Source organism: Canis lupus, chromosome 2 (genome assembly GCF_003254725.2).
Source record: "Canis lupus dingo isolate Sandy chromosome 2, ASM325472v2, whole genome shotgun sequence".
NCBI lineage: Eukaryota > Metazoa > Chordata > Mammalia > Carnivora > Canidae > Canis > Canis lupus.
In genome coordinates, this window is record NC_064244.1 from 47361075 (window position 1) to 47388019 (window position 26945).

The window sequence follows — 26945 nt, forward strand, 5'->3', positions numbered from 1 at the left end:
ACAAAGAGAGTCAGAGACACAGGCAGAGGGAGAAGCAGGCCACCTGCAGGGAGCCCGATGTGGGACTCCATCCCAGACCTCTGGGATCACACCGTGAGCTAAAGGCAGACGCTCAACCACTGAGCCACCCAGGTGTCCCAATTCCTGTTGGTTTTTATATAGTCTTATATATGTATTTATTTGACATCATAGATATTTCTCTAATAATAAAACAGACTAAAGAGAGTAGTTTTAAGTCCTGATTGGTTTAGGAGGATTTTTTTTTTTCTTTTAAATTTATTTATGATAGTCACACAGAGAGAGAGAGAGAGAGAGAGAGGGAGGCAGAGACACAGGCAGAGGGAGAAGCAGGCTCCATGCACCAGGAGCCTGATGTGGGACTCGATCCTGGGTCTCCAGGATCGCACCCTGGGCCAAAGGCAGGCGCTAAACCACTGTGCCACTCAGGGATCCCCGGTTTAGGAGGATTTAAGCTTAATTGTAGGTTCTGTTACCAAGCAGGAATTTGTAGGTCCTTTGGAACTCTTGATCAGATGGAATATTTTAGTAGTAGAGAAGAGAAGGCAAGGAAGGATGTCTTCTCCTCCTTGTTACGTATGTATTGTTGCATATCTTTTATTCTAAGGTAGTCAGTCTTTGACAATCTGCATGAAGACTCATGGGGATGCTTCAGTAGCCCCAGTGATTCTTTAACTTGAGGGTATTTGGAGATCTGTGGAAGGGAAGCATCTTTAGTCAAAACAACCCATAGAAAGTGTTATTAACATCCAGTATGGGGATCCCTGAGTGGCGCAGCGGTTTAGCGCCTGCCTTTGGCCCAAGGCATGATCCTGGAGACCCGGGATCGAATCCCACGTCGGGCTTCCAGTGCATGGAGCCTTGCTTCTCCCTCTGCCTGTGTCTCTGCCTCTCTCTCTCTCTCTCTCTCTCTCTCTCTCTCTCTCTCTCTATGACTATCATAAAAAAAAAACAAAAAAAAACAAAACAAAAAAAAAAAACCCCAAAAAAACCCATCCAGTATGTAGGGATCCTAAACAACCTATAATGTGTGCACAGAGAAGAATTTTCTTGTTCAGACTGAAATGGCCTCTGTTGAGAAACACTAGTGAGTCCGAATGGTGTAGCATGGATTTGAATGGGGCTAGTATCTTTGGAATATCCTTGGTTTGGGTCAAAAATGGAGAGGGAGAAGCAGGATCCTTGCAGGGAGCCTAATGCATGATTTGATCCCGGGACCCTGGTATCACAACCTGAGCTGAAGGCAGATGTTCAACCACTGAGTCACCTAGGTGTTCCTGTGTCAGAAATCTTACATGCTCTCATCTTGCTTTAGTTTCTTGAACCAATGGTCTTCCTTTTTCTGAATTAACATCAGTTATGGTTGTTGATAACTCCAGCCACATGTTTTTCATTTCTGTAGTCACTTTTTTGTTTCTTGCTGACTTTATCATTTACATAGTAAAGGGACCTAAAAACAAAACAGAACACCTTTATTAGGTATAATGCACAGACCATACAGTTCACCCACTAGAAGTGTATGGTTCACTTGTTTTTAGTGTATTTGCAGAGTTGTGTGGCTATCACTATAGCCAATTTTAGAACATTTTCATCAATCCTGATAGAAACCACATCCCCATCAGCAACCACGCCACATTTTTCCCCAATCCTTCAGCCCTAGACAGTCACCTATATACTTTTTATTTTTATAAATTTGCCTGTTTTAGACATTTAATTAAAAGAGTCACTGTGTGGTCCTTGTGACCGGCTTCTTTGATTTAGCATGATGTTTTCAGGATTCATTCGTGTTGTGGCATGTTGGAGAATTCCATTCCTTTTTATTGCCAAATACTATTCCTTTGGTTGGAATTCCCATTTTTGTGTTGTTTTTACTTATTGCTCTTATAATATTGCTGTTGACATTTTTGTATAGGTGGATAACAAATGTTGACATAAATTTTCATTTCTCTTGGGTATATACCAAGAGGTAGAATTTTTCAGTCTTATATTCTCTTTGATTAACATTTTGAGACACTGACAGACTTTTCCAAAGTGGCTGCACCGCTTTACATTCCCATCAGGAATGCATGAGGGTTCTAGTTTTTCCACAACTTCACCAATATCTTTTATTATATATCTTTCTGATTATAGCCATTCTAGTGGTTTTTTTTTTTTTTTTAAGATTGTATTTATTTATTCATAAGAGACACAGAGAGATAGAGGCAGAGACACAGGCAGAGGGAGAAGCAGGCTCCATGCTGATACGGAACTCCATCCCAGGATTCCAGGATCATGCCCTGGGCAGAATTCAGTGCTAAACCGCTGAGCCACTTGGGCTGCCCAAGTTTTTAATTTTAACGAAGTCCAGTTTACCAGTTATTTCTTTCATGGATTATGTCTTCGGGGTTGAATCTAAAAAGGCATCACTGTACCCTGAAAAACCCATCCATGGTTTCTCCTATGTTCTGGGCATTTTATAGTTTTGTGTTTTACAGTTAAGTCTGTGATCTGCTTTGAGTTAATTTTTGTGAAGAGTGTAAGGTCTGTCTGGATTAATTTATTTGAATGTGAATGTTCATTTGTTCCAGCACCATTTGTTGAAGAGACGGTCTTTGCTTATTTTGTATTGCCGCCGCCGCCTCTTCTTCTTTCTTCTTTCTTCTTTCTTCTTTCTTCTTTCTTCTTTCTTCTTTCTTCTTTCTTCTTTCAAGATTATTTATTTGTGAGTGACAGAGAGAGAGAGGCAGAGACATAAGCAGAGGAGAACCAGACTTCACGCAGGGAAGCGGGATGTGGGACTTGATACCGGAACTGAAGGCAAATGTTCAAGGGCTGAGCCACCCAGGCATCCCAACTTTTGCTTCTTTGTTACATGTCAGCTGGATGGGCCTATTTCTGGGCTGTCTAATCTGTTGCATTGATCTATTTGTCTGTTTTTGCCAATACCACTCAGCCTTGATTACTGTAGCTTTATTGTAAGCCTTGAAATTGGCTAGTGTCACCATTTCACCATTTCTCTCTCTTCTGGTTCTCTTAAACTGCAAGTAGAGTCTAGAGTCTTGGTTAGTATAAGGCAGATGATATTTGGTATTTTAGAGGTGAGGTTGCATACTTATTGCATCACATCAGGAGGCACTTAAGGTCAGGTTGTGCAGCTGTTCATGCTAAGTTTGTTCAGTTGGTTGATCTGATGACTGACAGATGTCTGCATTTAAAGGTCTGTTTCTTCACTGCATATAGCAAGTAATCTTATTTGATCGCACTGGGACTATTCTGTTTCTAAAAGTTGTTCTTTCACTTAATGGTTTTTGCATCCTTTATTGATCCATGCCTGAATAAGTTATTTTATTGGGGGAGCCTTTTTTGATTTGAAACTTTTTTTGTTCCATTTGTATTGTACACCTTTTTTCCCCCTGTCATTTTACTCACCACTTTATTTATTTATTTATTTATTTATTTATTTATTTATAGATTTTATTTATTCATTCATGAGAGACACAGGAAGAGAGAGAGGCAGAGACACAGACAGAGGGAGAAGCAGGCTCCATGTGGGGAGCCCGACGTGGGACTCAATCCCGGGTCTCCAGGATCATGCCCTGGGATGAAGGTGGCGCTAAACCACTGAGCCCCCCAGGCTCCCCTCGCTCACCACTTTAATATTTGATAGTGGTGTGGAGTTATTGTTTGTGTGGCATGTTTTAAAACTAAAGACAAATACAGAAAATGTAGTCTGAAGAAAATCATTGTGGCTGAAATTAAAGGCATTTCAGGCCTTTAATGCCTGTCATCTGTCTGTGGGTGGCAGGTAGGGTGCTTGCTGACTTTTCCCTTATCTACTTGTTTGTTTTAGTGAAAATTAGTAAGTTTCCAACTACATGCACATCTGTATATCTTTGGACTTCAGATTTTTCCAGAATTTGGAACGGAACTTCCAGAAATGAGCCTAGAAAGTCCAGTTATGGAGTATGATTATTTTTAGGCTCTTGGTCCCTTATTTCTGAGTTGCTTAGACTTTAATAATATCAAAGACTACAAGAACTCCAGTAATAAATTGAACTTGCCGAGTTGTAAAATAGTGCGAAGGGTGAAATGCTTGTCTTTTTAATTTGCACCTTCTCCTTTCCTATTGTTTTTAGAGAAAAAAGAATATACATTGAGATTTTGACTAGTTCTCTTTTATAGTTCAGAGCTGATAAAATACAACCACTTTCACCTCTGGTTCTCTAAATTTGAAATTATGCATATTAATGAAAATCAGAAACCTCTTGTGTACATTATTAAGTAGGAAGCGTGAGCATTCATTTTTTTCATACTGACGTCTCACTACGCATAGATGTCTGTACAGCAGAGACACTACCTGTGTGTGCTTCCACTGTGAGAGGCTTGCCTCCCTGGCCTCAGGCTTATCTGGTGATGGTCTCCATGAAGATCCTTTTAAGTTCTTTGAAAAATACCATTAGCTTCTCCCATGAGTTAACTGTCCCTGTCTGTCTCTCCCTTACCTTCCACCTGCCTTCCTCCCTCCCCTTCTTCTTCACCTCTTTTCTTTCTCTATTAACTCTCAGCTCTTTGGGTTTTTTGGGGGACAAGCTACTGTGTTTGTTTCATTGCCAAGTGGAAATAACATTAGCAACCCTATTAAATTTCTTCATGCTAGTTCCAAAAATGGTATTGAAAGTTTGCTGGGTATACTGCCCTCTAACCTGACCACCAATAGTCAGTAGTCCTGTATCATTTTTTCCAAGTGAAGTTTATTTCCACACTGTTACATTAAAATGGCTCAATACATTTCTTCCTGTTCATCATGTTCTTCATCATCGTCGCTGTTCTTTCATGAGAATTCTACAAATGAGTACTGTATGAATATTTACTACCGAGAAAACATTCTCTTTTTAGATTATAATGGATTCAGGAATCGTTTTGACAGTTTCTCCAGGAACCTATTATGTGAGAACACGGCGTATTTGTAGGTGCTGGGGAGTCGGGGTGGTGTGGTGAGGCCATTTTCTGTTCTGTTGGGAAGAGCTTGTGTGTCTCAGAGAGATTTGGTTATCAGGCCTCACTCTGCCATGTACTAGCTTGCTACCTGACCCTGGACAACTCTGTTAATAGTTGTATAAGTGTTTCATTTTATACAACAGTGATATTATTCCACATGCCATATTTGCTTTTATAGCCTTGTTATGGCATCTTTAAAGAATTTAATAGGCTCTAGCTATGTGGTATTTTAAGTAATCTATTATAGGTCTGTCATTATTGAATCATAATTTTTGATGATGCATTTAATCTGCAGTTTAGGAACTGATTGCCCTTTAAAGCTTCCTTTATAAGTTAATTAGCACTTAGTAATCTTTCCAGTAGAATATCTGAATGGCGATTTCTTTCTCAGACCTAAAAGTCTTTACCCATTAGATGAAACACTCATCATACTGTTTCTGTGGAGGAAATACACTCTGGATTCCAACTGGTATACTAGAACCTTATTTTTTACAGTTTGTTTTAGTGATTACAATAGTTCTCTGTTGCCCCATCTCATTATCTCCCAGAATTGGGGTAAAGAAAGGGACCCTTTCTGATTCTTATCACCTGACAATGATCATAGTACTTGGCACAACCAATTTTGGTTCTCCAGAAATATATGAACTGAGATCTTCATCCCAGACTAGCTTCTTGGGAACCAGGTTCAAAAGTGGGGGCAGAGGGACAGGGTATTATATGCTTCTGTGGAGGACCTGGATGATGCAAGGTATTGGAGGGAAATAGGGATGGAAACTCTAGCAAATTCCATTAGAACAGATGAATGGTGAGTGTAAAGTGAAGCATGAAGGATACCTGTGTATAGACCTTCACTTGCTGTAAAAGTCCAGACCAGTATGCAGTGTGAAGACGTGTGTATATGTGAGTGGTCTGCACAGTTTTACTGTAGGTAAAAATTGTTCTGGAGGTTGACAGTAATCAGTGATTTTATTTTTGAAGTAGTATCTCCCAGAATGTTAAAACTAGTAGATGAAAGAACAACTGTTAGGGAAAAGCATATTCCCAGTGTGTCCAACTGTCACCCACAGATAATTTCCTAAATGTGGTGAAGAAACAAACAGACCTTTAAAATGAAGAGAACTGTCAGTCACCAGCTCAGTTACGGACATGGCCATTTTTCTTTTTACTTGAAGAGTAGGGTTGGGTAGGGATGAATTCTGATAGAACCTTTTGTCTCTTATATTCGTATTCATATATTCACATATTTTTCCAGTGGCTTTTTTTGTACATGTATAAAAGTCTAGACCCTTTTTTTCTCCTACAGGGTCATACATGATCTGTTCCTGCCTACTTTTTCAACCTTATCTGGTTTCATTTTCCCTTTTTCTCATTAATTGTTAATCATACTGGCCTTCTTAAGTTTGTTTCTAATCGTAAGGCCTTGTTTTCCATTGTTTTTCCCATTTGTCTGAAGTTCTGCTTTCAGATCTTTGCATGCCTGGGTCTCTTTCTTTTCTTTTCTTTTTAAAATTTTCTTTACTTATTTATTCATGAAGGGCTCTTGTTTTTCATGTCTCTTATAAATGCCACTTAAGAGAAAACTTCCATGAACGCCCACTGGAAACTTGCAGTTGAGCTTTAACATTATTGTATTTTCTTTATATTACTACCATTGTTGCTTTTTCTTTTTTTCTTGCCTTTTTTATTTTTAATTTTTAATTAAAAAAAATTTTTTTAAAAGATTTTATTTATTCATGAGAGACACAGAGAGAGAGAGAGAGAGAGAGAGAGGCAGAGACACAGGCAGAGGGAGAAGCAGGCTCTATGCAGGGAGCCTGACATGGGACTTGATTCAGGAATCGTTTTGACAGTTTCTCCAGGAACCTATTCTGTGAGAACACGGCGTATTTGTAGGTGCTGGGGAGTCGGGGTGGTGTGGTGAGGACATTTTCTGTTCTGTTGGGAAGAGCTTGTGGGTCTCCGAGAGATTTGGTTATCAGGCCTCACTCTGCCATGTACTAGTTTGCTACCTACCTGGCTCTCTCTCTCTCTCACGCCCTGGGCTGCAGGCGGCGCTAAACTGCTGTGCCACGGGGGCTGCCCTCTTGCTTTTTTTTTTAAAAACAAAACAAAACAAAACAAAACAAAACAAAAAACAAAAATGACTTCTTTCCCTAGAATGTAAGCCGCATGAAGCCAAGGAAACTGCTTTGTTCACTACTTTAGTCTCAGCACCTAGAACATTGCCTGGTACACATCAGGCTTTCAGTAGCTTTATTGAATAACTCTGTTAATTAGCTGCCATGTGGTTCAGTATAAAGTACTCTTTGGTTCAAAATTGATCCCTTTTCTTTATTCACCAAATACCTATTAAGCACAGATCATGTATCTTGTTGAGCACCTGGGACTGCAGAGTTGTGGTAGATATCATTTCTGTCCCTGAAAGGAGACAGTATTAGATACTGATTAAGAACAGTGGCTTTGGTGTTCCAGTCTAAGCCCTGCTATTTAATAGATCATGGCCTTGGTGAGGTAAGGTCTCTGATCCTTTAGTTTTCTACTTAAAAGATGGGGATAATAGTATCTACTACATAGAATTATTACTAGGAATAAATAAATGAATAAAGCATTTAGTATAATTCTTGCCATATAATATGCTCGGATATTGATGTTTTTTAATTTTTTGTTTTTTTGTTTTTTGTTTTTTAGATTTTTGTTATTCATTCACTAGGGACACACGCACACACACAGAGGCAGAGACATATGTGGCAGAGGGAGAAGCAGGCTCCTCACAAGGATCCCAATGCGGGACTCAATCCCAGGACCCTGGGATCACTCCCTGAGCTGAAGGCAGACACCCAACCACTGAACCACCCAGGTGTCCCTAAAAATTTTTTTTTTAATTTTAGCTGGCTGCTCTGCCATTAATTGGTAAAGAATTACCGAATTAGTGTTCTTCATACCATAGATGTTTCCCTGTGAGAACTGCAGATTAGTGCTGGTCTACTTTTATAGGAATGTATAATCAGAACTACTTGTATTTGTCATCCACTGCATTAGCAGCAGAGCTGGACTTTCAGATGTATGTCAGTTTTAGATGTTCAGAAGTTGTGCTTCTCTGGGTGCCTGGATTGCTCAGTCGGTTAGGTGTCTGCCTTTGACTATGGTCACGGTCTCAGGGTCCTGGAATTGAGCCCCGTGTTGGGCTTCCCACTCAGTGGGGAGTCGTCTTCTCTCAACCTCTCTTCTGTCTGAGCTCATGGTCTTTCTTTCTTTCTTTTTCTTTTTCTTTTTTTTTTTTTAAAGATTTTATTTATTCATGAGAGACACACAGAGAGAGAGAGAGGCAGAGACACAAGCAGGCTCCATGCGGGGAGCCCGACGTGGGACTCGATCCAGAGTCTCCAGGATCAGGCCCAGGGCTGAAGGGAGCGCTAAACCGCTGAGCCACCTGGGCTGCTCGCTTGCTTCCTTGCCTTCTTTCCTTCCTCCCTCCCTCCCGCCCTCCTCCCCCCCTTCCTTCTAAAAATTTTTAAAAAAATTGTGCTCCTTCAACTTTGGCAGTTAGAAGATTTACCTAGAGAACTTAACTAAGGCACAAATTTTTGACCTTCGTCGCCTGTTTTCACAATGTAGGTTTCGAGAGAGAATTGAGAATTTTTTCCTGTGATGGGTTGCTGGTGTTCCAGTCCTCGGACCACACTTTGAGTAGAGCTTTTCCAGAATTGTGCTACCTCAGTAGCATAATTCCACCAGCCACTTGGCTATTGAGTACTTGAAATGTGATTAGTTCAAGATAAGATGTGCTTTAAGTATTAAATATACAGGATTTTGAAGACAGTATAAAAAAGCATAAGATATATAAATTAGTTTTTTCAAAATTATGTTGATAATATTTTGGATATATTGAGTTAATTATGATATTTTAAAAATAATTCCATGTTTTTCTTTCCACTTCTTAATGTTGTTACTAGAAAGTGTAAAATTGCATATGTGGCTTGCTTTTGTTGCCTGCATTATATTTCTCCTGGACAGAAAAAACATACTACCTATTTCTTTAAAATACCTTCTAGGGGCTCCATAAAGTAAATTTCTCTTAGTTAGCCTGTTTTTGAAATACAATACCAACAAGCCCTCTTAATTGAGTGAAAATTCATTCACTTGTTTTCCAGTGATAATGAGCACAGACATTGTTCAGGGAACTCCTAGTTAGTGAAGGAAGCAATTTACAAGGTATCTTTGTCAGTTCTAAAATACTGTCAAGGGATCCCTGGGTGGCGCAGCGGTTTGGCACCTGCCTTTGGCCCAGGGCGCGATCCTGGAGACCCGGGATCGAATCCCACGTCGGGCTCCCGGTGCATGGAGCCTGCTTCTCCCTCTGCCTGTGTCTGCCTCTCTCTCTCTCTCTTTGTGTGACTATCATAAATAAAAAAAAAAATTAAAAAAAATTAAAATACTGTCAAGGAAGGGCATCTGGTGACTCAGTGGTTGAGAGTCTACACCTTTGGCTCAGGTCGTGATCTCAGGTTCCTGGGATCGAGTTCCACATCAGGCTCCTTGCAGGGAGCCTGCTTCTCCCTTTTACCTATGTTGGTCTCTCTCTCTGTGTCCCTCATGAATAAATAAATAAAATCTTTTTTTATTTTTATTTTTTTTTAAGATTTTATTTATTTATTCATGAGAGACCCAGAAAGAGAGAGAGAGGCAGAGACACAGGCAGAGGGAGAAGCAGGCTCCACACAGGGAGCCCCATGTGGGACTCCATCCCGGGTCTCCAGGATAACACACACCCTGAGCTGAAGGTGGCGCTAAACCACTGAGCCCCCTGGGCTGCCCCTAAATAACTAAAATCTTAAAAAAAAAAAACACAGTCAAGGAAAGACTACCAATTTAAAATCTTAGTCCACCTCCATTGCTAATTGGTAATATTTTGTCTAATTCCGGTTATTGTCCTAGCCCTGCTTTACTCACAAAGACTTTAGAATGGTTAGTTTTCCTTGAAAGGTTTAATATTTTGGGTCCTTTCTTGTTGAATCAGCATTTGGGACCTTCTGTTTTCATTAGTTATTGCAATTTAATTACAACTCCTAGGAAGTGTTTGCTTTGGCTATATTTGTGGATTAATGACCTTCAAACTTTTACTGTCTGGAACAGCCTTAGTTTTAAATACATCTACAATCAAAAGACTAATTCTCAGTCCCTTCTGCACTGAGGTTTATTTTCTACCTATTTTTAGCATTTAATTTTAATTTTACATACTTCATATAATTGTGAACAATCATACGTACTTGGGGAAGTATACAGTTGTATACTGTTTTAGGGGTGATTAGAAGCAGAATGTTAGAGAATTCAATAAATTGCTAAATTTTTTTTAGAATGGCTTTAGATACTTGGTAGGTTAGGTGTTCTAACCCTTAAGATCCTTTCTAATTTGGGGCTTACATTTTGATATTATATCTTATATTTGTTGATTTAGTTCATTTTTTCCCCCAGTGTTTCTTGAATATACATTTGTCTTTTAACTTATAAAAAATGTTTTGGACACATATTTTTGGTAGCATATAAGATGATGTTATGAGGTACTTAGCTGAGTCAAAGAATTTCATTTTTCTTCCTTTTGATCTTACTAGGAATAAAGTGGTTAAGTTTTTTTTTTTTTAAGATTTTATTTATTCATGAGAGAAACAGAGAGAGAGAGAGAGAGAGAGGGGGGGGGGGCAGAGACACAGGCAGAGGGAGAAGCAGGCTCCATGCAGGGAACCTGACGTGGGACTCGATCCCAGGTCTCCAGAACCACGCCCTGGGCCCTGGGCTGAAGGCAGCGCTAAACCACTGAGCCAACCGGGCTGCCCATGGTTAAGTCTTTTATAACACTTATTAATCTCCTTTTAAAAACTAAGAAGGCATTATGCTTAGTTTTAGGCAGAGAGTGATATTTAATCAATTCATTTAAGTAGCTTTGGTTTTTGTGTGTGGGTTTCTTATTCCCAATTTACTATTACCGTCTCTTTATGGGACAATGAAGACAATTTCCATCAGAAATAAATTCATTTAAGCAAAAGTCATTTGAGTTACTGGAATTTTAAGTTAGAGTATGGGTGATTACATAGTAAAAATGGAAATCCAGCAGAAATGTGCAAGAGTAATAAGTAAATGATTGAAATATGGGAGAAATTCAGAGTGTTGAAGCTTTCTCTCCATTTATGTTACTGTTTTTATTTATAATGTTTATTTAAGTATGTTAACTTATCATTACTAGGTTTCCATGGATCTCAATAGTGCCAGCACTGTTGTTCTTCAGGTCTTAACACAGGCCACCAGTCAGGATACTGCTGTGTTAAAACCAGCAGAGGAGCAGTTGAAACAATGGGAAACACAGCCAGGTTTCTATTCAGTGTTGTTGGTAAGTTGTTCTAAAATAGTTTACTATTATTTTTAATAAAATGAGACACAGTATTTTAATTGTTCTAAGATTCTACTTGTATTGACGGTTTACTTAATGAAACTGATACTGCCATTTGTTAATTCAGGGCATGGCTTTTTGAGGGTTTTGAAATGTTTGTTGATTGTTGAATAAATAACTGAGCAGGGTAGTTTCTGCTTAGAAGGCAACCCTCTGCTGATACTCTATTTTGGCATGTTAATACTGACCTCAGGACTGTAGGTAGTATACTTTTCATGTTTTGTCTTTTTTCTTGCTCTAGTTAATTTATGTTGTCAGTGTTGTTTAGGTCTCTGTGCAACATCAGTCTGGTCTGTGTTGCTCACTGTTACTTTAAAACTTGGTTTTCAACTCCCCCCCCCCCAAAAAAAAAAAACCCCAAAACCTTGGTTTTCTTTTCCCCATCTAAAGATTTCATTTTCTTGATATATTTGATCTTTTGCTTGGTGAGAGGGAAAATAGTATAGTAATTAACAATATATACTTTAAACTTTACTAGGAGTTCAAAGCTTTTGGTTTATTAAATTATTTTCTCAATGACACGAATAAAAGAATCTTTTTTATATTGAGTCTTCCTTATTTCTTCTTTTTCTGAAAATTTCAGAACTCTGGTTAACTTTTGAGATTTGCTTTTGGCAAGGGCAGTGAAGCTACCAGTTGGATCATAAACTGATCGAATTTTGGGACTGGGTTGCAAATGCAGAGTCAAACTGTTTATCTTGTAAAAATAGAAAATTGTAGAAGTTGACATGTGTTTTTTACTTCATGGCTATAGTGTTTGAGTTATTTGTTAAACTTAAGAATATACTGCTCATGCCTAGAGTCATACTTGATATTTTAAATATAAAATGGAATTTGTGTATTTGGCTCAGTAGCAAAAAGGTAAGAAAAACAGATTGAATAAAAATTTTTTTCCCCTCAAAACAGATTGATTTTTAAAGACGCTATTCTATTCTTGGTGGGTCTATTTTTTTTAAAAATTGAGATGGTGTTTATTTCAGTGGTTTTTTTTGTGTGTGTAGGTTGTGATACACGATTAGGTTTGTGTCTGAGTTTAATTTTTTATTCAGAAAATTTTCAAACATACCTAAAAGTAGACTAGTTTAATGAGTCCCAAATATGTATTACTCCGCTTAAAAAATTAACATACTTTTACCAGGTGTGCTATTTTATATGAATTGTAGCGTTGTAGATACTTAGAAAATATGATTTCTGTAGTGATTTGAAAATATGATTTCTGTAGTGATTCAATTTAAGTGAAGCATTTAAAGTATTGTCCATACTTTATTATGGGTATAGTAATTTAACTTAGGACATGTTAATTTTAATACTGTGTTTTTTATTTACAGAATATTTTCACAAACCACACTCTGGATATAAATGTAAGGTGGCTTGCTGTGCTATATTTTAAGAATGGAATTGATCGTTACTGGAGACGTGTAGCACCTCAGTAAGTTTCATCACTCTTCCTTTCCCAGTGTAATCTTTTACAGATTCAGGGAGGTATAAGAACGTTCCTCTTAATCTTTGTTCTCTATGTGGAAGCATGCAATTGTGCTTATTTCAGCACACATACTAAAATTGGAGTGGTGCTGGGAAGGTTTGCATGGTCCCTGTGTAGGATGACATTCACATTCGTGAAGCATTTGATATTTAAAAGAAAAATGTGTTAACTGCTGAAGAAGTTAAGTATTCTCCTTAAGTCAGTATTCATATTATTGCTTTGCTCTATGAGTTTTTTTATTTGCAGAGGGAGGTTGTGGATTTCTTCTTGTCCTCTGCTTTTGAGGCTATCTAATATGGGCACAGAACAAATGCTTAGTGAATGAGTACTGTTGAAAAAAGTATTTTTCATTTTTTTTAAAGAGAACTATGAAATTAGAATTTTGAAAAAGTAATTAGGAAGGAAGTCCTAGGTCATTTCTGAGCCAGCTGGATGTTAATTTCCAAGTCTTCGGCATAATTTCCTTTGTTGTGGTAAGGTGGGGTAGTAGATGTTTGTAATCTCATCAGATTCGGTTGTAACTTCTTGGTAGATGGTTAAGTGAACAGATTTCTCTTAATTCCATTTTATTTTATTTATTTTATTATTTTTTAAGATTTTTATTTATTTATTCAAGAGAGACACACAGAGAGAGGCAGAGACACAGGCAGAAGGAGAAGCAAGCTCCATGCAGGGAGCCTGACGTGGGACTTGATCCCGGGACTCCAGGATCACACCCTGGGCTGGAGGCAGCGCTAAACCCCTGGGCCACTGGGGCTGCCCTCTTAATTACATTTTATATGGTTGATGGAAATGCGATTTAGACATGACTCTGGAATTTGTTTTATACAATATAGTGAACTTTGCCACAGAAGTAACATGGTCTTTGTTTTCCAGTAGATGGCACTGTAGCTCTTTATGTTCTTAGATTTGTACGTCCTTTAAAAAACATAAACCTGTTTGAGGACTTCAAGGTGCATATAAATATGCCCTTGAATAATATCAGAAGCAACTAGAATATTTTTAAGAGTGCACTTATGTTACTGTAATATAAAGCAAACCCTTTGTCTTACTTTAAAATTCATAATTTTGAGAGGAATGAAGTATTTAGTGATAAATTATGTGACTCAGTTCCTGGAACCATTGCAACAGTACATATTTCTCTCCTGCTCTGTCCAGTTATGTTTAGGTGGCTCTCAAAGTACAATTCGTTCTCACAGTTATGTGGAGGATATGGTTATAAATGACAATTTTGGAAGGAAGAGTAAATTATTAAATATTTCAGATTGCATTTTCACATAAGGAATTAGAAACTGGAATTTATTTTATTTATTTATTAAAGATTTTATTTATTTATTTGATGGGGGGAGAGAGAAAGAGAGCACAGGAGGGAACAGGAGGGAAAGGAAGAAGCAGGCTCCCTGCTGAGCAGGGAGGCCGACATGGGACTCTGATCGCAGGACCTTGGAATCAAGACCTGAGCCAAGGCAGACACTTAACTGAGTGAGCCACCCAAACGCCACTGGAGTTTAGTTTAAATATAAAAAATTAAGGGGGATATACATGGTATTTTAGGTAGTTAAATCCCAAGCTCTTTCTTTTAGTATATATTGAGATAGAAATTCGAAAGGAGATGAATTCACCAAGTGAGCAGGGATTATAAGAATGTGCTTAGAAAAAAAAAAAAAAAAAAGAATGTACTTAGGGAGCAAGGGAGCGGAGATTAGTTATAGAACTCATTTTAATATAGCACACTTAAAACATCTTGTGTTCTTGTCTAAGTTTGATCTTAAGGAGTTCCTATCCCTGCCACTATTTTTATGGAATGAGGATTAATTTAAGCTTATCTGTCATTAGTATATACAATGCAACTTTGAGTCCTAATTAATTAGATAACCTACAATTCCTGCTTGGAGTATCATCTGAATTCATCTAATGATAGTGCATGAAATTAAAGGTAGAGTGTTAACTGTTAACTGTTTTCTCTAGGGTAATGATGTGTTTCTTTAATATGTATATATTTTTTGCATATTCACTCTATTTTGATGGCTAATTGCTATATTATATTCTCTTAGTTAAAATTATGAAATCTCTTGAACCTGGCTTCCTGGCATGTAAGAAAACTTGAATTTCACACTTGAAGCAAAAGATTTTAGGAGAAAACATTATCTTGTGGGTTTGATGATAGAATGGTGCTATCCAAGTTGCAAAGTATAGCACAGTCATAAAAGGATTGAAGAGATCATTTTTCATGGCAAAGAATAGACCTGCCTTAGGCTCTCACTCTTTTCACCTGAATGTTCATCTTTTTTTTTTTTTTTTTTTTTTTTTTTTTTAAATTTTTATTTATTTATGATAGTCACAGAGAGAGAGAGAGAGGCAGAGACACAGGCAGAGGGAGAAGCAGGCTCCATGCACCGGGAACCCGATGTGGGATTCGATCCCGGGTCTCCGGGATCGCGCCCTGGGCCAAAGGCAGGCGCCAAACCGCTGCGCCACCCAGGGATCCCTGAATGTTCATCTTAATCTTGTTTTCCCCTTTTGTTTACTTACCTTGAATAAGTCACTTTTAAGGTTTAAAGAAACTTTTATGTAAGTATAATATGAAACATAACTGAAAAGGTGCACATAATGGTGGGTGGGGTTTGAAATTTGGCTATGTGAACACACATCCGCGTAACTACCACTTGAAGCCAGGTAGAACGTTGCTGGCGACCGAGAAGCCTCCCGCCTGTGCCTCACAGTCACCCCCCTGTGTGCTATATTTGTAATATTTGTCCATGGAGTTGCATGAAAAGCTCATTCTTAGGTGGGAGTAAAACATTCCTTTTTAGGAACATAGCATATCTATTTGTTCTACTGTTGATGGGCATTAAGTTCCCAGTTTTTGGCTATTAAAAATAATACTTCTTTGAAAACTCTTGCATATGTTATTGCACATAAGTATGCATTTTATTGTCATGTATGTTCAGCTTTAGTAGATAGGATCAGTTGGTTTTCAAAGTATTTGTACTAATTTGCACTCTCAGCAGCACACGAGGGTTGGCGTTTGCTCTACGTTCTCATTAGCATGCTTGGTCTTTCTCATCTGTCATTTAGGTAACTTTTCCATTTTTCTGATGGACAATGAATACCTTTTTCATATACTTAGTCATTTGGATATTCTGTTTTATGAAGGGCCTGCCATTTGTACATTTAAAAAGTTGGGTAATCTTACTGATTTGTGGAACTTTATATATTTTGGACTCAGATCTTTTGTTGAAAATACATATTGACAATATTTCCTCGTACTTTGTCATGTGCCTTTCAGTTTCTTATGTTTTTTGATGAAGAGAAATTCGTAATTTTAATGAGATTCAATTTAGCTAGTTATGTTTAATTCTTTTGGGGCCCATTTACAAAATTTTTGCTTGTTCGGAGAATGGAACTATTCAAGGTTTTCTTGTAGAAGTTTTATGATTCACATCTCAGTGTATTATCTGTTTGGAAGTGATTTCTTTCTTTCTTTTTTTTTTTTTTTTTTTTTTTTAAGATTTTATTTATTTATTCATGAGAAACATAGGAGAGAGAGAGAGGCAGAGGGAGAAGCAGGCTCCATGTAGGGAGCCTGACGTGGGACTCGATCCTAGGTCTCCAGGATCACACCCTGGGCTGAAGGCAGCGCTAAACCGCTGAGCCACCCGGGCTGCCCTGGACGTGATTTCATTATAAGGTGTGTATGCAAAGGAGGGACAGCAGCAGGTGTTCTTGCTCTGTCACATTTCATGGTTCCCTTGTTATAAATCAGGCATTGCACCTGTAAGAAAATGTTTTTGGATTCTGTTTTATCTTATGGCCTTTCTATCTTTGCTTTAGTCTTTATACTTTATAAGGCTTAATGTACTTCTATTACTTTTTTGAATTTAATTTGCTGTTTTATAGTTTTTTGAAATGGAAGAATAATTGATTTTTTTACTTCTTATATATGCATTCAAAACAGTAGGGCTTTTTTTTTCTTCTTTTAAAATTTAAATTCAGTTTGCCAACATATGACACCCAGTGCTCATCCCATCAAGTGCACTCCTCAGCTCCCGTCATCCAGTCACCCCATCCTCCCACCCTCCTCTCGTTCTGCAACCCTTTGTTTCCCAGAGTTAGGAGTCTCTCATGGCTAGTCTTCCTCTCTAATTTTTCCCCACTCAGTTTTTCTCTGTTCCCTTATAGTCCCTTTCACTATTTCTTAATATTCCCTGTATGAGTAAAACCATATTATGATTGTCCTTCTCTGATTAACTTATTTCACTCAGCATAGTACCCTCCAGTTCCATCCATATTGTAGCAAATGGTAGGTAGGGCTTTTTTTGCGTTAATTAGAAGTATGGTGCCTAATTTCTGCCATGTGGGGCTTTTTAGTTATTTTTTTGTTACTGATTTCATTCTTTGAAATGTGCTGTCTAGTTTAATAGTCTCAGCATATGGTATTTTGGTAAATATTTTATGTGCCCTTGAAAGGAATATGTGTTTTGCTGTTGTGAATTGTATTATGTGTTTTGCCGTTGTGAATTGTAATGTATGATATATGTCAGTTAGGTCAAACATTTGTCACTTAAATACCTTTCACATCTTCTTTATCTTTACGAGTTTTGTTGCTCCTTTTTTTTTAAAGTCATTTTCTGAGAGATAGGTTAAGTATGATTGTGGACTTGGCTATTCTTTTTTTTTTTTTAATTTTTTAATTTTTTATTTATTTATGATAGTCACAGAGAGAGAAAGGGAGAGAGGCAGAGACATAGGCAGAGGGAGAGGCAGGCTCCATGCACCGGGAGCCTGATGTGGGATTCGATCCCGGGTCTCCAGGATCGTGCCCTGGGCCAAAGGCAGGCGCCAAACCGCTGCGCCACCCAGGGATCCCTGACTTGGCTATTCTTTACCTTCTGTTTTTGCTCTCTGTATATTGAGGCTATATTATTCAGATCATGTAAGTTAGGGGTTATTATGTTTTTGTGGAATGGACCTTTTCCTAATTATGAAATGCTCCTCTTTTTTCTAGTAATGTGTTTTGGCTTTCAGTTTAGTTTGTCTGATTTTAATATAGGCACATCAGCCATCTTATGGTTACATGGTATAATCTTGTTCTGCTTTTTTCTTTCAATATTTCTTTGTTTTTCTATTTAGAATGTTCTTTGTAGGGACCCCTGGGTGGCTTAGTGGTTGAGTGTCTGCCTTTGCCTCAGGTCGTGATCCCAGGGATCTGGGATCGAGTCCCACATCAGGCTCCCTGGAGGGAGCCTGTGTCTCCCTCTGCCTATATCTCTGCCTTTCTCTTTGTGTCTCTCATGAATAAGTAAATAAAATCTTTAAAACAAAACAAAATGTTCCTTGTATAAGCAGCAAATATAGTTGGGTTTTGTTTTTTATACAGTTTGATAAATGTTATCTTTTAATTTTAGTATTATGTTGATTTACATTTATTGTATTTGCAGATAAAGTTGGGGTTAAAGCGGTCATCCATTACTTGTTTCCCATTTTATTTCCTCCACCCCTTTTTTCTTTCTTGCCCTCCTTTGGATTATTCAGGAAATTTTTTGTTAATTTGTTTCTTTCCTGCAAGGTTATTAGGACATTTTTATTGCCCTAGTGATTTTTCTAGAGATCATAACCTGCATCCTTGACTTATAGCCATCCTAGCCTTATATTAGTAGTTAATTTTTTTCTAGGTAATATAAAAACCTTATAATGCTTTGACTCCACTTATGCCTTCCTGTCTTACTTTTTTTTGTTGCTGTTGAATACTTTAATTCTACATATATTTTAAACTCCAGAGTATACTGTTTTATATTGTTTTGCCAGTAGTATTCCTTTTTTTAAAAAAAAAAATTAATTCCAGTTAAAATACAGTGTTAAATTATTTTCAGATGTATAATATAGTGATTCAGCAATTATACATATTACTCAGTGCTTCATGATAAGTGTAAAAATCTTAATCTAACTAACCCTTTACCGTAATCATACCATCCATTCCCCCATTCTCTTCCTCTGTAGTAACTACCAGTCTGTTATCCATAGTTAAGACTGTTCCTTGATTGGTCTCTCTTGTTCTTAGTTTTGTTTCTTAAATTTCACGTATGAGTGAAACTATACTATTTGTCTTTCTCAAACTGGCTTGTTTTGCTTAGCATTATACTCTCTAGATTCATCCATGTTGTTGTAAATGTCAAGATTTCATTCTTTTTTATGGCTAATTTTCTATTTTGTGTGTATGTACTTACAATATTTTTATCAAGTCATCTTTCTTTGAACACTTGGGCTGCTTCTGTAATTTGGCTATTAGAAATAATGCTGCATTAAACATAGGGGTGCAAATAACTTTTCAAGTTTGTGTCTGTAATCTTTGGGTGACTAGCCAGTAGTGGAATTACTGGATCATATGGTAATTCTGTGTTTAATTTTTTGTGGAAACACTATACTGTTTTCTACTGTGTCTGCACCAATTTGCATTCCCACCAACAGTGTACAAGGGTTCCTTTTTCTCTACGTCCTCTATAGTTGTTACCTGTGTTTCTGATTTTAACCATTCTTACCCATATGAGAGGTGAAATTTCAGTGTGGTCAGTGTGGTTTTGATTTGCATTTCTCTGATAATTAGGGATATTGGGCATCTTTTTGTGTGTCTTTTGGCCATCTGTATGTCTTTGGAGAAATCTCTTTTCATGTCTTCTGCCCATTGATTGGAATTTTTTTTTTTTTTTTTTTTTAGTGTTAATTTTGTTGATTTTTTTTTTTTTTCAAAGGACCGGCTCTTGGTTTCATTGATGTGTTCTGTTTTTTTAGTTTCTGTTTCATTTATTCCTGCTCCAGTCTTTATTTTATTTTCTTCCTTCTATAACTTGGGGTTTTGTTAGGTTTGTTTGTTTGTTTGTTTGTTTTTTAGCGCCTTTAGATGTAAGGTTAGGTTCCTCAGTTGAGACTTTTCTTGCTTCTTGAGGTCAGCCTGTGTGACTGTAACTTCCCTCTTAGAACTTTTGCTGTATCCCAAAGATTTTGGACCATTGTGTTTCTCATTTTAATGTCTATATATATATGTATATATATTTTATTTCCTCTTTAGTTTCTTGGTTGACCCATTCATTGTTTAGAAGTATGTTATTTAACTTCCCTGTACTTGTGTTCTTTCTAGATTTCTTCTTGTGATTAATTTCTAGTTTCATAGCATTGTGGTTAGAAAAGATGCATGCTATGACTTAAGTCTTTTTGAATTTGTTGAGGCTTGTTTTATGACCTAGTAGATGATCTGTTCTGGAGATCACATTCCATGTGCACTTGAAAAAAATGTTCTGCTTTAGAATGGAATGTTCTGAATATATCTGTTAGGTCTGTTGGATCTAGTGTCTCATTTAGAACCACTGTTTCCTTGTTGATTTTCTCTCTGGATTATCTGTCCATTGATATAAGTGGGATGTTAAAGTCCCTTACTGTTAATTATATTACTGTCCGTTCTGTCCTTTATATTTGTTATTAGCTGCTTTAAGTATTTGGATACTCCCATAAATATTTACAATTGTCACATTTAAAAAAAATTATATTTATTTATTTGAGAGAGAGTACGCATTGCAAGAGAGCATGAGAGAGAGCATGAGCTGGGGGTGGGTGATAGAGGAAGAGGGAGAGAGAGAGAAGCACACTCCCTGCTGATCAGGGAGCCCAACATGGGGCTTGATCCCAGGACCCTGGTACCATAATCTGAGCTGAAGGCAGCCTCTTAACACACTGAGCCACCCAAGTGCCCCTTGTCATATCTCGTTGGATTGTTCCTTTTATGACTACAAACTGTCCTCCTTTGTCTCTTGTTACAGGGTTTGTTTTAGAGTCTTTCTTGTTTGATAGAAGTATTCTAGCTTTCTTTTGACAACCATTTGCTTGATAAATACTTTTCTATCCCTTTACTTTCAATACACGCGTCTTCAGGTCTGAAAGAAGTCTCTGGTAGGCAGCATATAGATTGGTGTTACTTTTTTATCCATTTTGTCACCTTATGACTTTTGATTGTGGAGTGTTTAGTCCATTTGCATTTAAAGTAATTATTCATAGATAAATGTACTTATTGCCATTTTGTTACTTGTGTTGTAGTTGTTTTTGTAGTTCTCTATTCTTCTCTTTCTTTCATGGTATGCTGGCTTTCTTTAGTGATAAACTTGTTTTCTTTCTCTTTATTTTTTGGATATCTGTTACCGTTTTATGATTTGTGATTACCATTACGTTTACATGTGATGTCTTCTGCATATAGCAGTCTATCGTAAGTTGATGGTTGCTTAAGTTTGAACCTGTTCTTACAACTCCCCTCTCCACGTTTTAAGTATATAGTGTCATACGTTACATCCTTTTATTTTGTGAATCCCTTGACTGATATTTATAGATACACTTAATTTTACTGCTTTTGTCTGTCCCACTTTGCTTACTCCAACCTAAGGTCTTTCTTTTTTACTCAAGGAGTCCACTTTAACATTTCTTGTAGGGCTGGTTTAGTGTTCATGAATTTCTTTAACTTTTGTCTGGGAAACTCTTTACTCTCCTATTCTGAGTGACAGCCTGACTGGGTAGCGTCTTGATTGCAGTTTTTTTTTTTTTTTTTTTTTTCTTTTTATCATTTTGAATATATCATGCCACTTTCTCTGGCCTGTTGAGTTTCTGCTGAAAAATCCCCTATTTATAACCTTGTGGGGTCTCCCTTGTATGTAACTTTTCTTTTTTCTTGCTGATTTTACTGATCTCATCTTACAGCTTTTTTGCCATTTTAATTAGTATTTGTCTTGGCATGGATCTCTTTGGGTTGTTTCTTTTGGGGGCCCTCTGTGTCTTCTGGGTCTGGATATCTGTTTCCCTAGATTCAGGAAGTTCTCAGCTGCTACTTCAAATACACTTTCTGCCCTCTTTTCTCTCTTCTCTTTCTGGGATCCCTATAAAGTGAATGTTATTATGCTTGCTAGTGTCAGTGCATTCCTTTAGTTATTTTCATTTTCTATTTTTCTTCTCCTGTTCACCTTGATTGCGTTTTTTTTTTTTTTTTTTTTTTTAGTAAACTCTACACCCATTGTGGGGCTTGAACTCATGACTTAGAGAGGAAGAATCACATGTTCTACCGACTGAGCCAGCCAGGTGCTCTTAGAAGTGTTTTTTTCTCATATTTTAATCTGGGTATTTTCCACTGACCTTTCTTCAAGTTTGTTACCTTTTTGTTTTGCCTTTTTTTTTTTTTTTTTTTTTTTAAATCAGTTCTAGGATTTCCCTTTGGTATTTTTTTTTTTAAGATCTTATTTATTTATTTGAAAGGAGAATGAGGGAGAGAGAACAGAAAGTAGGGGGAGAGGCAGAGGCAGAAGCAGACTCCATACTGATCAGGGAGTCTGATGCAAGACTTGATCCCATGACCCTGGGATCATCTAGCTGAGAGCAAGACTTGATCCCATGACCCTGGGATCATCTAGCTGAGAGCAGATGCTCAACTGACTGAGCTACCCAGGTGCTGCTATGTTATTTTTTTAAAAAACAAATTCCACTTCTGTAGTGAAATAATACAGTTTTCACCTTGTGTTCTTGGACAATTTAATCATAATCATTTTAAGAGTGATTTTGTTAATTACAATGTTTATATTTCTTTTTCTATTTGTGTTTTGATTTTAATAATTTTTACTTGGTTTGTATTGTGCCTGATAGGTTTTGACTGAATGCTAAACATTGTTTAAGGAAAATTGGAGAAGGATGCCTGGGTGGCTCAGTGGTTGAGCATCTGCTTTCGGCTCAGGGTGTGATACTGGAGTCCCAGGATTGGGTCCCACTAGGGCTCCCTGCATGGAGCCTGCTTCTCCCTCTGCCTGTGTCTCTGCCCCTCTCTCTGTGTCTCTCATGAATAAATGAATAAAATCTTAAAAAAAAAAAAAAAGAAAATTGGAGAGACTTGGAATTTTGATTTTTTTCTCCAAAGAGAATTTAATTTTTTTTCCAGGCAGGCATATAGGATATGACTTCATCCTTGATTTAGTTGAAGGTGGTCTCTTTCTGGTTTGCTCTTAATCCAAATTTTTAGCTATCTTAAGGTTTCAGCAGCAAACTTTGGGTGTTTATCAAAGTATTGCCTTTTGGTTGGCCCTGAACTTCAGTTTTTGTTTTTCCAGCCCTGAGACCTGGTGAAATCTCTTCCTTGCTTATTATGTCTTGTAGCTGCTGCTCTCACCTTGATTTTTTTGTAGGCAAATACCTCAGGGAGAAATGTACTGGTTGAGCATAGCTCTTTCCCTTCTTTCTAAGATGCCCGTTTTTTAAGTCCTGGCTGCCTACATTGTTTTTAGATGCTGCGTTAGTTTCTTAGATTGTGCCATCATTAATTACCAGATACTAGGTGACTTAAAGCAATAGAATTGTATTCTCTCACAGTTCAGGAGGCTAGAAGTCTAAAATGAAGACGATTATCAGGGATTTGCTTGTTCTGAAGGCCCTAGGTTTTAAACTAGTTGATTTCTAATAAGTCTTTCATCCCAGATATCTTCTGATTCCTGATCGTTCTTACCCCATAGAATAACCACTCAGATTTTATAAAAGAAGTCAGTGTAGGACTTAATATTTACTCATATGCATTTCTTATATCAGCTATTAATTTTTTCTTTTTGGGTGACTATTTTTACATCAATAAAAGCAAACATCAAAATACTACATTTCTTACTCTAGGTTTGTCTTATTTCCTATTTACTATTTTATGGTTCATATTTATTGAATCATGAAGGAAATTTTATGCTTATGAATTACTTGATGTGCCAATATTATAAGTATTGGAAATAATTCTATTTAGGGACACCTGGTGGCTCAGTGGTTGGTCAGGTTGTGATCCGGGGTTCTGGGATTGAGTCCCATATCGGGCTCCTCACGGGGAACCTGCTTCTCGCTCTGCCTGTGTCTCTGCCTCTCTCTCTGTGTCTCCCATGAATAAATGAATAAAATCTTAAAAAAAAAAAAGAAGGAAATAATTCTATTTATTTTCCCAAACTAATCAGGATCCTTTGTTTGAAAGGCTTTTGATTGTTAAAATTCAAATAGTGTTTACCAGTATTTATAGTTAGGTAGCATTCTCTTGTATAATAAATAAATCTTTTTGCAGTGCTCTCTCAGAGGAGGAGAAGTCTACATTGCGTGCAGGGCTAATCACCAACTTCAATGAACCAGTAAACCAGGTTAGTGAGAAAACAAATGCTAAATATTGTTTCTTTTGCCTTAATTTTTACTTCTTTCCCAAACAACGTTTGTTTTTTGTCACTAAAGATGAAATTTTATGATGTCCATTTGTGATGTTTATGGGTTTAAAATTTTCAGATTCAGTTCTAACTGTTAAGAAATTTGGTGATATTTGGGTAGTGTTTTAAAATTCAGAAGTCATTTTAAGATACACGCTATTGAAAGCAAGTATCTCTGTGTTTGTAGTTTTAGAAATTAATTTTAATGATTTATGTTATTTCCTCCTCTCCTCTCCTCTCCTTTTCTTTTTTTTTTTTTTTTTAAAGATTTTATTTATTTATTCATGACAGAGAGAGAAAGAGAGAGGCAGACACAGGCAGAGAGAGAAGCAGGCTCCATGCAGGGAGCCCGACATGGGACTCGATCCTGGGACTCCAGGATCACGCCCTGGGCTGAAGGCAGGCGCCAAACCACTGAGCCACCGGGGCTGCCCTCCTTTTTTTTTAAACTACAGGATATCTTGTCTGTTTCCTTCATCCATCATATTTTCAGTTCTCACTGTATACCCTGAGTTGGTTAGTTAATAGATTACACAATTCAATTTTTTTTTCTTTCCTTTAGAGTGAGATATTTTTTTAGAAGTTTTGCTTATGGTTACAAAAATTTCTTAAATTTTTATACGATATTGTTTACTACACTTATTTTAACTTGAATATTTCAAAAGTGTTATATCTGTTGTTATTTACTGTGTTAGTAGTTAAGACAGAAATTTAAAAATATTAACTAAAGGGACGCCTCAGTAGCTCAGCAGTTGAGCATCTGCCTTTGTCTTCAGGGCATGATCCAGGAGTTCGGGGATCAAGTCCTGCATCAGGTTTCCTGTGAGGAACCTGCTTCTCCCTCTGCCTCTGTCTCTGCCTGCCTCTCTGCCTCTCTCTGCGTCTGTTATGAATAAATAAATAAAATTTTAAAAATATATTAACTAAAAATAATAAAACCACTAATTGTTAACATAATAGAATTTTAGAAAATGAACCATAGTTCAACAAATATTTAAGGAGAAGAGTATCCTTATTGTGCTTTTTTGCATATCTCCATAGTGTCTGAGTATTTAAAAGAAGACATCTAGATTTTCATATCTGCTTCTTCATTTACTCCGTTAGAATGTATTATTTGGGGAAAAGTTATATTAAGAAAATCTAGCTTCATACTGATGAATGAGGGAAAGGGAGGACCTCGCAGACCTCTAAAAAGGTCTTAACCTGCTCCTCTCTAGACCATACTTTGTGAACCACCGTCTTAAGTAATTTTACTCACATTTTGTCGGATGTCTTAACTAACCAAAAGATAATTTTCAACTGTGAATTCATTTCTTATCTGTTGATTTGCTTACATATGTGTATTTCTGATGATTAATTTTTTTCTCTTTAGATTGCAACTCAGATTGCAGTGCTGATTGCAAAAGTTGCTCGACTGGACTGTCCTAGACAGTGGCCTGAACTGATTCCCACTCTTATAGAATCTGTGAAAGTCCAAGATGATCTTCGACAGCACAGAGCATTACTTACCTTCTATCATGTTACCAAGACTCTGGCTTCCAAACGTCTGGCTGCTGATAGAAAATTGTTTTATGATGTAAGTGATTTAACATAAATTTGATTATGAAAACTGCTACTGGTATAAAAATGTCTGTAAAAAGATTTTAAATTGGCTACTGATATGACAAGTAATATTGCTTAGTTGCCAGTAAGCAGGGATTGGTTGGTAGAAAATGGTCTGAAGGCAGAGACTGTTTTGAGGATTTTGAAGTTCAGATGGAAAAAAGAAGCTGTGATAAAGTAGACATTTGTGAGAGATAGAGTTGAAGTATAGAACGTTAAAATTGACGTTCCTGGATAATTGATGTATGTAGGGCAGATGTGGGAAGGAGTCTGACATAACTGGTGAGAGCCCTTTATTGGGTGTCTTAGCATCATTTGCTGAAAAGACTTCACCTTGTTCACTTGCTTGCTTTGACATTTTTGTATTTGATTATTTTTACCTTATTAAAGTTGTGGTTTTCATATTGTTCAACCTAATGTTTTGGACTGCACCATATAACTAGTCTCATAGTATTTTTAATAGTATTTGCCTTTGTAATCCTTGCTTTGAGGATATAATTTGGGAATTTGCTTTTCTAACAGACTTCCAGATAATTATCACATATACCAGAGATATGCCATGATCACATTAGGTTATCTACTTTTAACTTAGTCAGTTTAAGTAGCCAATGTTAGAGGTACCTGGGGGCTCGGTTGGTAAGTGTTTGCCTTTGGCTCATGTCGTGGTCCTGGGTGTCCTGGGATCAAGCCCCCCAGTTGAGCTCCCTGTTCAATAAGGAGTCTGCTTCTCCCTCTGCTCCTCCTCTCCCTCCACTGTTCTCCTTACACTCTGCCCCCCAACTCATGCTTATGCGCACTCTCTCTCTCTCAGTCTCTCATGAATAAATAAATAAAATCTTTAAAAAAAGTCTTTAAAAATAGCCAATATTAGGTTTATCCAAGGATGTTGAGTATAAGAGAAATTCTTTTTTGTTGAAGGTTGCTTTTTAAGTCCTTATTGCTTTTGCTTGATACCCAACGAAGATTTAAGAAATGGACTGTTTATTCTCTCCGGTCTTGCTGTGAATTTCTTGCTGATTTTGCACACATTTATCTCAATCTTACACTCTTCCACTTACTTTTACATTGGCTGTTTTCCCAAGTCAAATGTCTAGAAGGTTGAGGGTTGCAATGATTTTATGAAAGAGTACCTTCTTTAGAAGTTTGAATTTATAGTTCAGTTTTCTCAGGTTGTATTCTAATATGT

At 37.2% G+C, this 26945-nt stretch overlaps 1 protein-coding gene and 1 non-coding gene across 4 annotated transcripts in view; both read left to right on the plus strand.

Moving 5' to 3' along the window:
• The window catches only part of IPO11 (importin 11), a 200795-nt gene that overhangs the window by 12996 nt on the left and 160854 nt on the right, over positions 1 to 26945 (plus strand). For all 3 annotated transcript variants that reach the window (XR_003136545.3, XM_025446994.3, XM_025446993.3), the window contains exons 2-5: positions 11234 to 11377; positions 12766 to 12866; positions 24025 to 24097; positions 25530 to 25733. Coding sequence is in view for 2 of the 3 variants with exons in the window: in XM_025446994.3 (XP_025302779.1) it covers positions 11240 to 11377; positions 12766 to 12866; positions 24025 to 24097; positions 25530 to 25733 (516 nt within the window). In the remaining variant the exon portion in view is untranslated. The remainder of the gene's footprint in view (positions 1 to 11233; positions 11378 to 12765; positions 12867 to 24024; positions 24098 to 25529; positions 25734 to 26945) is intronic.
• On the plus strand, positions 12971 to 13073 carry LOC112660724 (U6 spliceosomal RNA). Its single transcript, XR_003137163.1, has one exon. It is a non-coding gene; the product is annotated as a U6 spliceosomal RNA (small nuclear RNA).